The following is a 15,811-nucleotide window of genomic DNA, read 5'->3' as shown; positions in this document are numbered from 1 at the left end:
AAAAGCGGTGGTGGCAGTATATCAACAGGGAACTACCAGAAATTCAAACCGAATTTAGAAGAGTATGTGGAGCCAGAGATATCATGGCTGATGTCAGATGGATCCTGGCTGAAAGCAGAGAATACCAGAAGGGTGTTTACCTGTGTTTTATTGACTATGCAAAGGCATCTGACTGTGTGGATCATAGTAAATTATGGATAACATTGTGGAGAATGGGAATTCCAGAACCCTTAATTGTGCTCATGAGGAATCTGTACATGGATCAAGAGGCAGTCGTCTGAACAGAACTGCATGGTTTAAAGTTAGGAAAGGCGTGCATCAGGGTTGTATCCTTTCACCATACCTATTCTAATGGATTGAATTATGTCCCCCCAAAAATATGTGTATCAACTTGGTTAGGCCATGATTCCCAGTATTGTGTGGTTGTCCTTCATTTTGTGATTGTAATTTCATGTTAAGAGGATTAGGGTGGAATTGTACCACCACCCTTACTCAGGTCACCTCCCTGATCCAGTGTAAAGGGAGTTTCCCTGGAGTGTGGCCTGCACCACCTTTTATCTCTCAAGAGATAAAATGAAAGGGAAGCAAGCAGAGAGTGGGGGACCTCGCAGCACCAGGAGCAGAGCATGTCCTTTGGACCCGGGGTCCCTGCACCTGAGATGCTCCCAGAACAATGGAAGGCTGATGACAAGGGCCTTCCTCCAAAGCCGACAGAGACAGAAAGCCTTCCCCTGGAGCCAGCACCCTGAATTTGAACTTGTAGCCTACTTGGCTGTGAGAGAATAAACTTCTCTTTGTTAAAGCCATCCACTTGTGGTATTTCTGTTACAGCAGCACTAGATGACCAAGACACCTATTCAGTCTGTATGCTGAGAAGTGGGACTATATGAAGAATGGGATCAGGATTGGAGGAAGACTCATTGACAACCTGCATTATGCTTGCTTGCTCAAAGTGAAGAGGATTTGAAGAACTTACTGATGAAGATCAAAGACTACAGCCTTCAGTATGGATAACATCTCAAGATAAAGAAAACAAAAATCCTCACAACTGGACCAATAAGCAGCATCGTGGTTAGCGGAGAAAAGATTGAAGTTGTCAAGGATTTCATTGTACTTGCATCCGCAATCAACATGCATAGAAGCAGCAGTCAAGAAATCAAAAACACATTGCACTGGGCAAATCAACTGCAAAAGACCTCTTCAAATTGTCGAAAAGCAAAGATGTCACCTTGAGGACTAAGATGCACCTGACCCAAGCTATGGTGTTGTCAATGGCCTTGTATGCATGCAAAAGCTCGACGATGAATAAGGAAGAACTAAGAAGAATGGACACCTTTGAATTGTGGTTTTGGTGAAGAATATTGGATATACCATGGACTGCCACAAGGATGAACAAATCTGTCTTGGAAGATGTACAGCCAGAATGGTCCTTAGAAGCAAGTATGGCGAGACCACGTCTCACAGACTTTGGACATGTTATCAGGAGGGATCAGTCCCTGGGGAAGGACATCAGGCTTGGTAAAGTACAGGATCAGTGAAAAAGAGGAAGACCCTCAACGATATGGATTGACACAGTGGCTACAACAATGGGCTCGAGCATAGCAATAATTGCAAGGATGGCACAGGATCCGGTAGTGTTTCGTTCTGTTGTGCATAGGGTCACTATGGGTCGGAACCTACTCTAGGCCACCTAACAACCACAACAACAATAGCGTCGCTACGAGTCGGAATCAATTGGACAGCAACTGGTTTGGTTTTACTTATTTTTATTAGTACGGTGACCCTGCTTAACCCAGCTGCTCCTGGAACAGAGTCCTTTCTGCACCTCTTATTAGTCAAAGTGACTTCATGTCTCTGAGCTACAGTTTCTCCTCCGTGAAACCGGAAAAATAGGAGGAAAAGTGTTCGCACCTGTGCAGCCCTTTTCTGCGCCTTGTGAGCTTGGGTTTGAGGGTGTCATTTTACTGTGCCAATTGCCATCATCATTTTCCCTCAACCTGTCACAGACCCAAGCTTTGGAAGTGAGTGGTGGTAAAGGATGGCTTTTCCTCTCGGTGCAGGCAAGTTCGACTCTTGGAGATGTGTTTGACCCAGCCCCCCGCCTGCAAACCCTTGGGACAGCTAAGGAGGCCTCCCGACTGTGAACTACAACTCCCAGCATGTCCCGAGAGCCTTCCGGGCCAGATCTCGCGCGAAGTGCCGCAGTCTCCAGTCGCTTTATCTCGAAGGCTGTCGGCGGCGACCCGGCAGCCAGTACTAGCGGGTCTACGCCAACTCAGCATCGTCCGCGCCATGGCTTGGGTCTGGACTGCGCCGCAGCGTCTAGGGAGACGTGGGTCCTCGGAGCCTCTTTAGTTCCGGAGCTCGGGCCGCAGGGAGCCCGGCGGCGGCGGCGACAGAGGAACAGGTGACCAGCCGGGCCGGGGCCCTCCCTGGGCTTCGATCACCGCCCTTCCCGGGGACCCGCTGCTGCGCCTCAGCCAAAGCCCGGGACCTTTCCCTATCTCTGCTCTCATCCCTTGCCCCGGCCCAGAGCTCGATCGGACTGCCCCTTGCCCCTCTCGCCCCTCTGGCTCTGGTACCCCCGGCGTTGCTTCTCTAAGAAGATGCTCCTGGAACCCCGGGGCTTCCTCTCCACCTCGCGAGACCAGCGCAGCCCAGGCCTCCACCCCCGCCCCCCCCTCCCCCGCCACTTCTCTCCTCGCCCTTTGCCATCCGAGAGGCTCTGGCCTATGCCAGGCCCCGGCCCTAATCTCAGCCATCGCGGGATGGGGACAGGGGTTGAGTCAAACCTGGGTTTTCAGATCCTGGTGCTATTGTTTTATATCTTGTGAAGGAGAGGCCTGAAGGGCTGCGAGCTTTGGGGCGCCGACATGGCGGCGGATGGTGGGTGTCTGGGTGGGGAATCGTCCTGGACCGGGAGGATGGCCGAACGTGGTTTATGTGATCCTGTCTAGTGAAGAACTAATGGGTTTGCAGTTTGAGCTGGACTCAGGATAGAGGGGCAGTGTAGCAAGTTGAAAAGTAACTTGGCTCTCTCCTGGCTTTGTTTTAACTTCCCCGTAAAATGAGGATGAAACTATCTCTGTCGTACAAGGTCTGCTTATCTGTGACCATGGACAAAATACTTGCCTGCTCTGATTTTTAATTTCCTTCTTTTAAAATTGGGGATAAGTAACACTTGCTTTGCAGGGTTAAAACACAAGATAATTTTTGTGTAAAACCCTATAAATATTGTCCAGTATCAGCAGTATCAAATAAATTTACTAATTTGGTACCCAGCCCTTTGCTGTTACTCAAATTATTTGGACCCTGAGCCTTTATTTTAAAATGAAATGGGTATAATATCTCTTCTGCAAGGTTGTTATAGCAGAATGAATGAATGAATGTCCGGGAAAGTGTTTGGCAAACTCTGAAGGCTGTACAAATGCTGGTTGTTTGTTGTTATTAGAACCTCTGGATGGACTCTTCCTGGGAAGCTTTGCTAACTTGCAGCAGCTGGACCATGTTCCACATTAATATCTGTCTGTCAGCATAATCGTCACATCATTTCACTGTGGTAAGGTGACTTCAACCATGTATAGTGTCTTGGCTTTGTTATCTCACATGTGCTAAGGCCAGCCATAGGTATGATGAGACCTTTGACTTTATCCTTTTTTTTTGGTCTCTTGGTATGTTTGTCACTCATTGATTCTTGTGTGTGTGTTTCAACTTTGTAAACAACCCGTAAAACCCCTTGTGCCTGTCAGAAGAACAACATTGGAACTATTTCTTTGGTGTTCACTGTAAGAAAATGCCCTTTGTTATTTTTATTAGGTGGCAGGGACTCAGCTCTGGAATTCTGTATAGAATAAGCACCTGGATCCCAGTCTTTTCAATGGCTTCGAGACAACCAGAAGTGCCTGGTAAACTTAATTCTTTTTGGTAAAATCTTGTTTTGCCCTCAACGTTTTCAGCTAGACAGAAACCACTGGTTATTCTCTGCCACCAGACTTCACAGATAATTTAAATACTACTTAATTAACTATCCAGCTGGGGTATGAACCCAAAACCTAACTTAAAACAGTCATTTCCTTTAAGGGTATGACAAATCTATCACTTTCCCACAAGTATCAAATAAGAAATCAGAATGAGTTGTGTGGTTTTTGTAACAGTATGTGTCAAAATGATGAAACTAAGCATTTTTTGTGGCGGGGAGTGGTGAGGTTGGAGGGTTGGGTAAAAAGGCACCACCTGATTTAATGGCAGTTGAATGCAGACAGTCATGAAAATGCTCACGGCAACATTTAAGTAGCCCTGGTGGCACAGTGGTTAAGCATTTGAATCCACCAACTGCTCTTTGCAAACCCTTTGGAGCAGTTGGAATGGACTTGACAGCAATGGGTTATTGGAATGGCTGTTGGAGCAGCCCTCCAGCATCTTTAAGATGTTTTTGAGTATTGCTCCCAAATTAGTGGATGTGTTGAGAGATGGTTTAATAGAAATCTCTCTGCGTCCCCTAATATGGATCCCTCTCTCACATACCAGCTTGTGTTTTAGTTTGTCTTTCATTGTTGTGATTACCATAAACTTCTTGTAACCATCCTAGAGTTGCACTGACCTAGCTGAATGTTTTGTCATGTGGGGGACATGGAGTGTTGCCTGTAGGGCTTGAGCACTGGCATTAGACCTGCCTTCCAGTCCCTGCCCCACATTTGCTAGCTGCGTAATACTGGGTAAGTCACTTAAGATCTGTGCCTCAGTTTCCTGAGCTGGTAAATGGGAAGAAGCCTTGCTTAATGAGGATTAGATAAGATGAAGGGCATAAAGGGCTTGGCAAGGAGGGGTATTTAGTAACTATTGTTTGTTTGTTGATTTGTTCTAGTTGAGATATAATTCACATACCATAAACTTCACCCTTTCATTGCACAATTCAGTAGTTTTAATGTATAGGCACTCCCTGGGTTACCAATGCCTGAACTATGTACAACCTGTAGTTATTATTAAAGATTCAAGGTACATACAATGGTTCCTGATAACAAACAGGTGCTACTTTGCCATGCACATCAAAACATTATTATTATTACTGTATTACTATGTTAAAGATGTTTAGTGTATTTGGAAGTGTTTCTTTAATGTTTTGTGTGCATAGAAAAGTACACTGTATACTAAGACAAACATTTGACTAACTGACATAGATACAAACCGTACCTAACTTGTTTTGATTTATGTACAAATTCAGCTTAAACACAGATTTAGAAACAGAACCGGTTCGAAATCTGGGGACTGTCTGTATTCACAGTGTTGTACAACCATCACCACTGTCCGATCTGAGAACATTTTCTTCCCTCCCAAAAGAAACCTCATGCCAATCAGCAGTCATTCCCAGACCCTGGCAAATACTGATCTACTTTCGGTCTCTGAATTTGTTAGTAATTATTACCAACCGTAGTGGCTGCTTGGTCTCCTTGCTGTTTAACTAAACCCACTAGCAGGCAGATAAAGTGTCTTTGGTGGTTTTGGACTTATTTCCAGACAGGTTGATGTCCTGGAGAGTGTGATTATAGAATTTTAGCAACAGGAAAATGTCACCCTGAAGGCAAGATCTGGATATTAGTTCTGATATGAAAGAATTAGTAAACCAAACAAAATGAACCTTGCTACCTGGTCTGACGTAGCTGAGAGTGCCCTTGGAATCAGCTGCCTGTGTCAACAGCAGGACATCCCACCAGTCAGGCCGGGCGGGATCTGCTGGCCTGTGTTTTGTGAGAGTGGTTGTCAGCAATTTCTGTGATGGAAATTGGCTTGGCTGTTTAAATCATACAGAACACTTGAAACTAGAGGTGATGCTGGACTACGCGTTGTTTTAAATATTTCTTGTTAGAGCACTCTTTTTTCTTTGGTGAGGTAGGAAGGGCAGAGGATTTGCAGTCAGACCTTGTCTGAGCCCCAGCTAGGCATTTGCCGTATGAACTTGGGCACATCACTTCACTTCTAGGCCATAGTTTACTCATCTATGAAATGGGAACAAGAACTTCACTTGCCTTTCAGCCCAGTGAATCATGAGCCAATCACTTCATATCCTCAGCCTTGCGTGAACTGAGAGCCTTGGCATTGTAATGGGGGGCAGCTTCTGTGGCATAAAGAAATCGAGCTTTGAAATCAGATAGGTTTGGGTTTGGACTCCAAACTGCACTTTGACATTGTATGAACTTGCATACGAAAATTGAAGTTAAACTTGAACCTTGAAGTTAAACAGTTTCCTAATCCATAAAAATGGATTAGGGCTGTTGTGTGGGCTAAGGGGAGAATGCAGAGTGGCTGGCCCAGAGGAAGGGATGAGTGCTAGAACCTCTCCTTGCCGATTATCTGTCTCAGAACAAGAGTGTTTCGGAGCTTTCCTCCCTGCAGATGAATTTGAGGCTAGTAGTCTGAAATTGCCGAACCCATCCTGACAGCTATCTCTGTTCTTAGCGCTTGAGCCTAGTGGGCCTCTAGGCAAGATGTCCCTGCCCATCGGGATGTACCGCCGGGCATTCAGCTATGACGATGCCCTTGAGGACCCTACACCCATGACTCCTCCTCCATCAGACATGGGCAGCATCCCCTGGAAGCCAGTGATTCCAGAGCGCAAGTATCAACACCTTGCCAAGGTACCTGACCCCTCTGACTGCCTCTGGCAAATCTAACCCCTTTGTCCTCCTTCCTCTGCTCCAAAGCCTTCAATGGCTCCCTGTGCCCAGGGAATCGGCAGCGCCCATACCCTGTGTATGTTTTCTGTGCCTCAGTTAAAGTTGGTGTGTCTTTTTCTTTTTAACTCAAGACTGGAATGGGCATGAGACTCTTCCATAGCTCCCCATTCCCCACTGTGTTAAATCCAAGCTCCTTAGCCTGGCTCATAAATTCTGCATGATCCAGACCCTTTTAGCCTCTCCCCAAACCCTGCCCAGTGATCCAGCCATGCAGGATGCCTAAGGTTTCTCATACCCATCATGGTATTTTCTGCCTCTTGTCTTTGCTTCATAGTGCTCTGACTGCCAGGAATGTTTTTACCATCCCCATCCTGTTCTTCCACCCGCTCCTCTCCACTCCATCCGCCTGGCAAATGGTACCCTTTAAGCCTTAGCTCAGGCATCTCTTCTGTGAAGATTTTCCTGTCATTGCCTCCATCCTCCCACTAAGACCACCACCTCTCCCTTTGCCCTCTCCAGTGTTCCGTGGACCCCTGCCATATCCCTGCACACGTTATTGCCCTTTGTGAGCTTCTTGGGGGCTGGGACCATGTCTAATTCCATTTTCTATCTACAGCATCTAGCAAAGGGCCTGGTATAAAGTAGATTCCAAAAAAAAAGAAAAGTTCCTTGAATGTTTGGGTAAAAATTGGCCGTTTCCCAAACACTTGTGCTTTTCCTGAGGCTGTGCATCCTGCCTCACACACCTTTTTCCATTTGTTCTCTGTAATAGCCACCTTGTCTCTAGCCCCTTTCTGACACACACACATGCCTGCCTGACTGCACCTGGACCTCTTGTGTGGTTTGGGTCGTCAGATGCTTGCCTGCTTGTTGCAGTTCCGATCTTGCAACCTGAGCCTTCTAACTGCAGGGACTTTGTCTCTCTCACCTCCGACTCTCCAACCACCAAGAATGCAAGAAGGGTTATACTGTTGCCAAGTTCAGATAAGGCCGTGTAACCTGCAGCTATGGTTTCACTGAACCTTGTGCTGTGTGGTAGCTCAGGGCCTGACAGGAAGTATGCCGCAAGCTTCTGCTGAAACAGACCTGGGTTTGAATTCCAAATGGTCTGTGTACCAGCTGTGACCTTGGGCACATGACTTTATCCTGAGTCAAAGTGTCCCCATCTGAGAGATGGAAATAATTTGCCTCATAGAGATATTAATTGTGGGGGTTAAATAAGAGGATTTGAAGGCTTGGCACATATTAGGTGAGTAGCTGATATTATGACTCCTGGCTCCCATCTTAACTGTCCCTTGATAGAGCTGCACTTGGTCTTTTCTTTCAAATGAGCTTTTTCTCCCCCCTTCCATTTAGCTCACGGAGCCGGGAGCTCATTTCTAGGCAAGTGTCCCTTATAGCTCTGGGGGAAATTACCTATGTCAAGTATCTACTGAAATCTGACCCACTGAGTTGTTGGGGAGAAAACATACCATGTACAAGCACTAGAAGTACTAGAAGAAGAGGACCCAGCAATCTCTGTGGTGCCAAAAGCAGGGGACTCAAGGGATGAGAGCAGCAAACAAGCAGGGCTCTTGACACGGCCTCTGAGAGCAGCACCATCTTATAAAGGCTGCTGATTATCTCACAAGGCAGAGAACCAGCTTCAGTTGCCTGCCTGCCATGCCCCAGCTGGAACAGCTGCCAATCGGGAACAACTGTTCTTTGAAAAGAAAGCACAACCTGACTCATTACATGCATTCTCTTATTTGCCCTAACTACCCACGAGTTAGGAACCAACCATCTTCCAAATGAGGAAACAGGTTCAAGGTAATTTTACTAAGTTCACAGCTGGAAAGTATAAATTCTATTTTGTAATAGGGGATATGACATTTCAAAACTTCTTTCTGCTCCCTTCCTTCCCGACCATCTTACTTTCTTCGCAGTTCCTTTGGAGAACAGAGAACAAACCCAGTTCTCTCCTTCCTGCCAGCCCTGAGCATGGTGTCAGGTGTCTGCTGCCAGCTCTCTCACGTTAAAGATGAGGCGCTAAATGGCTTTTGTTTGTATTAAAAGACCAGTGGTCCTTCAGTTGTGGTTGGGGCCAGCAGCATCAGCATCACCTAGGAATTGGTTGGAAATATAAATTTTTGAGCCCCACCTTAGACACACTGAATCAGAAATTCTGGGGCGGGGCCGGCAGTGTGTGTTTAACAAACCCTCCAGGTGATTCTGATGCTTGTCAGAGTTTGAGACGCACTTAACATATGCTGTGATCAAATAAAATCTAGCACAGTGCCTGGTACGTGGCCCATGCTTAGTAATAGAAGAGTTTCTTCTGCGTCCTTATGGGCAAGGTAGTATAATGGACAGAACACAGGCTGGGAAGGTATCAGATCTCAGCTTCAGATTCTGTCTTTCCTACTTTTATAAATTCAAGGTACTCTAGAATGTCTTCATCTGTTGTTACTTGCAGAATATGGGTAAAATACAGGGGTAGAGTATCCAGTAGCAAAGTAAGCATGGTGCTTACCTTGCTTACCAGATCACATTTTTTTATCACATCAAAGATTCTGCTTCTAGGTATGGCTGGCATCTGTCCCTGTCCCAACCCCACAGTACCTTCCTGCAGAATCAAAGTCTCTTTTAAAATGTACAAGCCCTCACAGGGGCGGATGACCTAGTAAGCAAGGTAAGCATGTGCTTACTTACTAATCCTGTAGTGTTTACCTTGCTTATTGGATAATCCGCCCCTGGTAAAATACCTGCTTAACTGAGTGGGGAGGAGCAAACCCTTTGGAGTATTTCTTCATTTACCACATTGAAGCTATTTCAGTAACTTCTTCCCCAAGGGAATGCATTTAGGTGTGTGACTCCCTGCCCTGCTCAAGTGCCTCTTTAACCTCTCTTGAACAGGCGGAGGAAGGAGAGGCCAGTGTATCCACCACTGACAGTATGGACAAGGTCCCAGTGGTGAAGGCTAAAGCCACCCATGTCATCATGAATTCTCTGATCACAAGTAAGCACTCTTCACCCTCTGAATAGAGTGAAGTTGGATGGGGAACAGTTCAGGCTTCCTACAGCTGAATGTAGATGATTCTGTAATCAGTACTCAGTCCTTAGCACTCAGTCCTGTCTGTCAAATTAAGATTCGATAAATGAATCTCATGTCAGTTTGGCTACTCCATGTTGAGGCTCCATTTAGGTGGAAGATTTGCCAAACAGTAAGCATCTGAGGTAACTGGTGTGTTCTGGCTGCCTTGTTGATGCCATCTTGTTTTCCCACATCTGTCACTGTGGCCTTGGGCAAGTTGCTTAACTGCTGTCACTGTTCCCACCTTATAAAGTGGGGATAACAGTACCTAGCTGGCAGGTTGAGGTGAGGATTGAATGGGAGTCTGTGTCAGGAGTCTGGCCCAGTGTCAGCATCTGGGAGCTGCTGCCGTGACTATCTCAAGGTCTGCTGGGGCAGGCGACACACTGAGGCAACCGTCAACTGCCTTGTTTTTTTTTTTTAAACAGCTCAAAATTGGTCCTCCAGGAAGAGGACCAAGTTTGATGCCTCAGCCACCTTTAGTCTTAAGAATGTGTGATTTGTAGTCTTAATGAGATCTGACACATAAGACCTTACTTTAAAAAAAAAAAACAAAACCTCATAACAAGTTAACTAACCTTGGTTCTGGAGGGCCCTCCTGGTTGCTGTGGGAAGTTAACAATTAGAAGATTCTTAGCTCTGCTTGTCAACAGCAGTGCCTCTGCCAGGGGTAAGGTACATGGAGGTTCTCCCTGGCTGGCTCATTTGTGAAGTCAGAGGCCCTTGTTCATCTTCCCTGACGGCATTGGTTTGTCTTGTGCAATTCCTTGAGAATTCATCCAAGAACCAAAAGTCTAAACCATGACTTCTCTTGTTCACATTTAAATGCAACTACTAATTGTATTTTGCAAGCTTAAGAATGTGTTGTAGCAGTGTTAGAAAGATTAACTATTGTTCTTTTAGCAGAATATAAGTTCTTTATTGAAGTTCATTTGCCAACAGTATAGAACACTGCAAATATGCTAGTCACTCAGTTACTCAGATACTTATTTGGCTTATTCGCTGCTACATATACAGATTTTTATATGATTGCAGGTATAGTAGACATACCCTTCTATTTCTTTCAATTAATACAGCCACACACTTTTTGGTATTGCTGTAGTCTTTACATTTTTAAAAATGGCTGCATGTAAAATCCTGGTATTGGTGTAATGTAATTAATTAAATTCCTTCCTACTTTTTTAGACTTTGAGGTGAGATTACCTGGTAAGACTGGAGAGTATCTACATACATATGGCTTTTTTTTTAGCTTCTATTTCTGATGGAAATACTTCCTCAGAAGGGGAATGGCTAAGTTGTAAAGGACACCCGATGTCTAGACTTTTGGTTTGCAGCTGTGACTTCCTCTGTGGAGGGGTGTAGTATGTAGTGTGTGTACAGAGTAAGCAAAAATGCAACCATCATTCATTCTATGTTATAACTGACTTGCTAATGATGAGAAATCAGGGCAGACTGAACTGACCCTGAGTTGAGTCTGTCCACTGTGCACTGTGAGAGGCAGTTTCACACATGAGAAATGTTGGATTAGTCAGCCATGGCTAGTTCAAGGGTGGTTCCCTGTGGTTTGAATCTGATTGGTTCCTTGGTGCCATCTAGTCTAAATGTAGCTTGTTTCTTTTTGGCAAAGGTTTTTGTATGGGTGACAAGGGTGATTAATCTCTCTCAGGAAGCTTTATATTTGAAGAACTTTCAGTGTTTCTGAACATCAGCTGCCTTCTTCGTGTTGCATTTATATAAATACAAAGAGAATGTCACCATGTCTAAATAAGAGGAAGGTAAAGGGTGTTCAGCTGGAGGTTATTCAGCTGTTCCTTTATGAGTAACCTATTCTTTAGCTTGGTGTGAAGGAAGACTTCCTTCTAGTTAGAGAACCTCTGTGTGAAGTTTAGAATTACTACTAAGATGCCTTGCTCAGGAACCCTCCTCCTTGGATGGGTGGTCAGCATGATCTCTTGCTTGTGGGGAGAACAGTGGATATCTGGGTGTGTTGTCATCCTCTTTGTGATGGGAGAAAGGAACGGGCATGAATGTTATCTCCTTTGATCCCAGAACAGACCCAGGAGAGCATTCAGCGTTTTGAGCAACAGGCAGGCCTGAGAGATGCTGGCTATACACCCCACAAGGGCCTTACCACCGAGGAGACCAAGTACCTTCGAGTGGCAGAAGCACTCCACGTAAGCTTGTTTCTAAGGAACTTAAAAACAAAAGGGCAGAACAAACCCTTCATCATTCATGGCCTGGGATATAGCTGTGGTTTAGAAGTTACCAGCTCAACCACTTGGGGGCTGTGGAAAGTGGTGGGAAGAGAATTGGGTGAGGAATTTAGAACTGGTTTAGGCCCACCTGTGGTGGCACTTCCTGGCTGAAGGCTCTGGAGCTCTCGCCTCCTAGTTCTGCTTCTTCATCTATAAGTAGGGGTATCTGTTTTGCTTGCTTCTGGTTAGGATCAAATGAGATTTGGAGGTCACATATGTGATATGTGGGAGCACTTTATGAACCATAAAGCGAATGTGGGTGATTTTGTGTACCAGGGATTGACTTTGAGGGAGAGAGGAGACTCAGGCAACCTCAACAGAGATTAACAGCTTTGCTGAAAAGGCACAGCATGCCCTATATTTAATTAAAAAAAAAAAAAAAAATTTAAATCTAATGTGGAATTACAGTGTTTTTGCTCTTTAATTTCTAAAATTGGAATGAAGAACTACTTCTGGGTTAATGACTAAATACTTGAATCAGTAAAATAGTTTGAAATGACTTCCTGTCAGGGAATACCACTTCGTATTGAATAGTGCTTCACGATTTATGAAGTACTTGCATTCACTTAATCTTCGCATTAACCCTTTGAGGTAGATGAGATTGAGGCCCAAGGCCACATGATATAGCCGGTCGCAATACCTAGACTAAGCAAGTCCCCTGATGCCCTGTTTCCTGTTCGTTTTTTCCCTGTATTCCAGAGTTGTCAGAATTGGCTTCTGAAGGGACTTATAAGGGAGGGCAGAGGCAGATGGTGAAAGGTCACAGATAGCCACCAGGAAGCTTGATCTGCTTTCTGTAGGCCAGGGTAGGTCATAATCAGCTCTAAGTTCTAACTAGGGGGCGGTGGGGGCCTTTAGGATGTGGGGAGAAGAGCACAAATGGCCAGGAAAGGATCGTGAATTACAGCGTATGGGAGAAGGAGCACTGTGGGTCTGCTGACCTGGGGATAGGGATTCAGGATACTGGACTGTTTGTATTTCGTAATGAGCATCCCAGATGATTCTTTTGCACAGTGAAGTTAAAAACCATTGCTGTGGGGGATCAGGGCTGGGCTAGCTCTCAGACAAGACAGATGCTTCTGGACAGTGGCACTGCCAGCCTTTGACACTTCACTGACAACTTTCCAGAGATTAGTAGAATTCTAGTTGAGCGATGCAACCTATTTAACGGTAACATTGATCTTGGTTGGCTCACTTTCTGAGTCTTGACCACAGGAGTAGAGCATGAGGATAGCTGAAATGCTTGTTGTAAGTAACTAATCCTGCCTTGTAACAAATTGTCAACTTACATAAATTGACATGTTAGATGATTGAGAAAATTCAAATGTGATCCTTTGGAATACAGCTTGGGCTAAGCAGTGGCATACTAGAGAGAAATTAAGGATAGAGACAGTATGGGAGCCTTGATCTAGAACTGAGTAGATTTCTCTCTCCCCTATTAGACTACTGCTTGGTTAGAGGTATGTTCACACTGCTGGGTGAACCAAGAGTGACTGTAATTGGGAGAGAATGGGGCAGGCCCCACAGAAGCAGCATTTAATTGGAGAGGAAGAGCACGCCTGAGTCTTGGCTCTGAGAGACTGTGGGAATGACAGGGATTGTACATGGTAGGAGAGACTGTGAGAGCAGTCAAGGTCCTGCTTGAAAGGCCCGGATGCTTGAGTTCTGGCTCTTCCACGTATTGGCCGGGGGAATGTGGGAAAATCACTTTCCTGAAAGTATAAGCTCTAACGTAGTATTTAAATACAAAAACGTTTGGGGTATGTTGTAGAATGAATACGTTTAAAAGATGGAATTCTACCTAGTATGGCAAAAACAAGGTATTACCTAGTCTATAATCCAAAATGATTCTACCTTATGAACATTTTTCCTTTTTTCTGAAGTTAGAACGTGAATGAAATTGTTTGTGCCCAAGCTTATCTGTTTTGGACTTGGTTCTAATGTTTAAAAAGTCTCTCTCTTTATCCATCTGAATAGAAACTAAAGCTGCAGAGTGGAGAGATCATAAAGGAAGAGAAGCAGCCTGCTTCACCCCAGTCCACCCCAAGCAGCACCCCCCACTCTTCGCCTAAGCAGAAATCCAGGTGAGCCCCCTCTGAGCATCGTGGTGCATCAGGAAAGCCAGTGCTGCACGCGAACTTGGGGTTTGAGCCTACGGTTTGAGAATGAGAAGGGACGGTTGACAGTTCCTGTTCTTTTGGTGCGAGACATTTCTGGAGGCGTAGGAAGAGGATATATTTGGATATGTTTTATTCCTTCTCTCTTCCAGAGGCTGGTTTACTTCTGGTTCTTCCACCGCCTTACCCGCCCCCAGTTCTAGCTCCATGGATTCTAGAAGTGGGGATAAAGACAGAAACCCATCAGATAAATGGAGTCTCTTTGGACCGAGATCCCTCCAGAAGTCTGATTCGGGTAAGGCAGCTCCTTCAAAAGAGAAAGCAATGTGGCAGGCATCTCATCACGTTGTATGTTGTATATTGGGACCTGCCTGCCAATTCTGAAATTTGCTCTCTGGTTTATTTCTGTAGGAGGCTTTGCCACCCAGGCCTACAGAGGAGCCCAGAAGCCCTCTCCAATGGAACTGATCCGTGTGCAGGCCACCCGTGTGGCTGAGGATCCAGCAGCCTTCAAGCCGCCCAAGATGGACATACCAGTAGTAGAAGGGAAGAAACAAGTGCCCCGGGCCCATAACCTCAAACCCCGTGACTTGAATGTGCTCACGCCCACTGGTTTCTAGAGCTCTTTCTGTTCTAAGGACTCTGGATTGAGGATGTCTTCTCCTCTATGCCCCTTTTACCTTGGCTCTGACATAGGAAAGGTATATTTTTAAAAAATCTGTTAAACTGAGGCTAGAGCTAGAGACATAATTGACTTTTGAGAAACATTAGTGCAAAGCTTGTCCTTATTGTGCGGAAGAAACCATTTTGTACTGCTTTAATTGAAAGTTAGACTAAATCTCGGCAATGATGTATGGGAGACCTCATGACCTATTTTTGTCCTCTCCCCTAGACAGGAGATTTGATTGTGGCTTCCTAGGTAAATGATGTTTGTGCTGTTCCTTTACCACTGTCAACGTGAACATTGACAAATCGTGGAGTAGAGGTGTTCACTGACTAGTTTAGACAACTTTGACCTTTCTGACCTTTGGACACTGGGCTGGAACTGTGCTCTGGGTTGGCTGGTTAGGGGGCTCTAAGATCTGCTTGATATCTGGGTATAATTAAGAGCAGACTGCTGAAACTGGCCTCTCCTTGCCTTCTTGGTAGACCTAGTAGATCACTGTGGCCTGCAGCTGATTTTTAATGCAGTCCCTGTTGGGCCAGTGATGTTGGAGGGATGCTCCTCTTTTATGTGTCACACATAGCAAACACTAGTCTTGCAAATCCTTTCATGCACTTTGAGATTAATTTAATTCCAATTTGGTTGAAAACTTCATAAGGGAGAAAATTCAGTGTATTGGTTTGATAACCAAAAAAAAAGAAAAAAACAAACCCATTGCTGTCAAGTCAATTCTGACTCATAATAACCCTATAGGACAGAGTAGAACTGACTCATTTGGTTTCCAGGGAGTGCCTGGTGGATTCAAACTGCCAACCTTTTGGTTAGCAGCCAAACTCTTAACCACTACGCCACCAGGGTTTCCATATTGGTTTGATATGGATGTTAAATTTTTTTTTAAAGTACAGCAAATGGTGACTATACCTAGATCATAGTCTTAAAGTTCATATGAACCTACTATCACCTTATTTTATTTCCTTGTTCAGCCCAGGGCTCGAAACTTTTTATTCCTGGGGGTACAGAGGAAATTAACA

The 15,811-nt window shown here is 45.1% G+C and overlaps 1 protein-coding gene across 2 annotated transcripts; it reads left to right on the top strand.

Moving 5' to 3' along the window:
- The first annotated feature begins 2,205 nt into the window (after window positions 1-2,205).
- On the top strand, window positions 2,206-15,208 carry KIAA1191 (KIAA1191 ortholog). Of its 2 annotated transcripts, XM_049874367.1 has the most exons (9): window positions 2,206-2,407; window positions 3,452-3,559; window positions 3,817-3,905; window positions 6,454-6,632; window positions 9,567-9,669; window positions 11,794-11,918; window positions 13,977-14,083; window positions 14,269-14,411; window positions 14,528-15,208. In XM_049874367.1, the coding sequence occupies exons 3-9, from the start codon at window positions 3,878-3,880 to the stop codon at window positions 14,734-14,736; spliced, it is 894 nt and encodes a 297-aa protein (XP_049730324.1). In that variant the 5' UTR covers window positions 2,206-2,407; window positions 3,452-3,559; window positions 3,817-3,877; the 3' UTR covers window positions 14,737-15,208. The 2 variants fall into 2 exon arrangements, with proteins under 2 accessions (XP_049730324.1, XP_049730325.1); XM_049874368.1 differs by lacking the exon at window positions 3,817-3,905.
- Window positions 15,209-15,811: the final 603 nt, after the last annotated feature.

Source organism: Elephas maximus, chromosome 2, assembly GCF_024166365.1.
Source record: "Elephas maximus indicus isolate mEleMax1 chromosome 2, mEleMax1 primary haplotype, whole genome shotgun sequence".
NCBI classification, from domain to species: domain Eukaryota; kingdom Metazoa; phylum Chordata; class Mammalia; order Proboscidea; family Elephantidae; genus Elephas; species Elephas maximus.
The sequence above is the reverse complement of the archived record's forward strand: the minus strand, read 5'-3'. Positions and strand labels throughout refer to the sequence as shown.

Coding starts and splice junctions, on each gene's coding strand:
- KIAA1191 (XM_049874367.1), top strand. CDS start 3,878: ATGGCTTCGAGACAACCAGAAGTGCCTG. Junction 9,670..11,793: donor CATGAATTCTCTGATCACAA/GTAAGCACTCTT, acceptor CTTTGATCCCAG/AACAGACCCAGGAGAGCATT. Junction 14,084..14,268: donor TCGCCTAAGCAGAAATCCAG/GTGAGCCCCCTC, acceptor TCTCTCTTCCAG/AGGCTGGTTTACTTCTGGTT.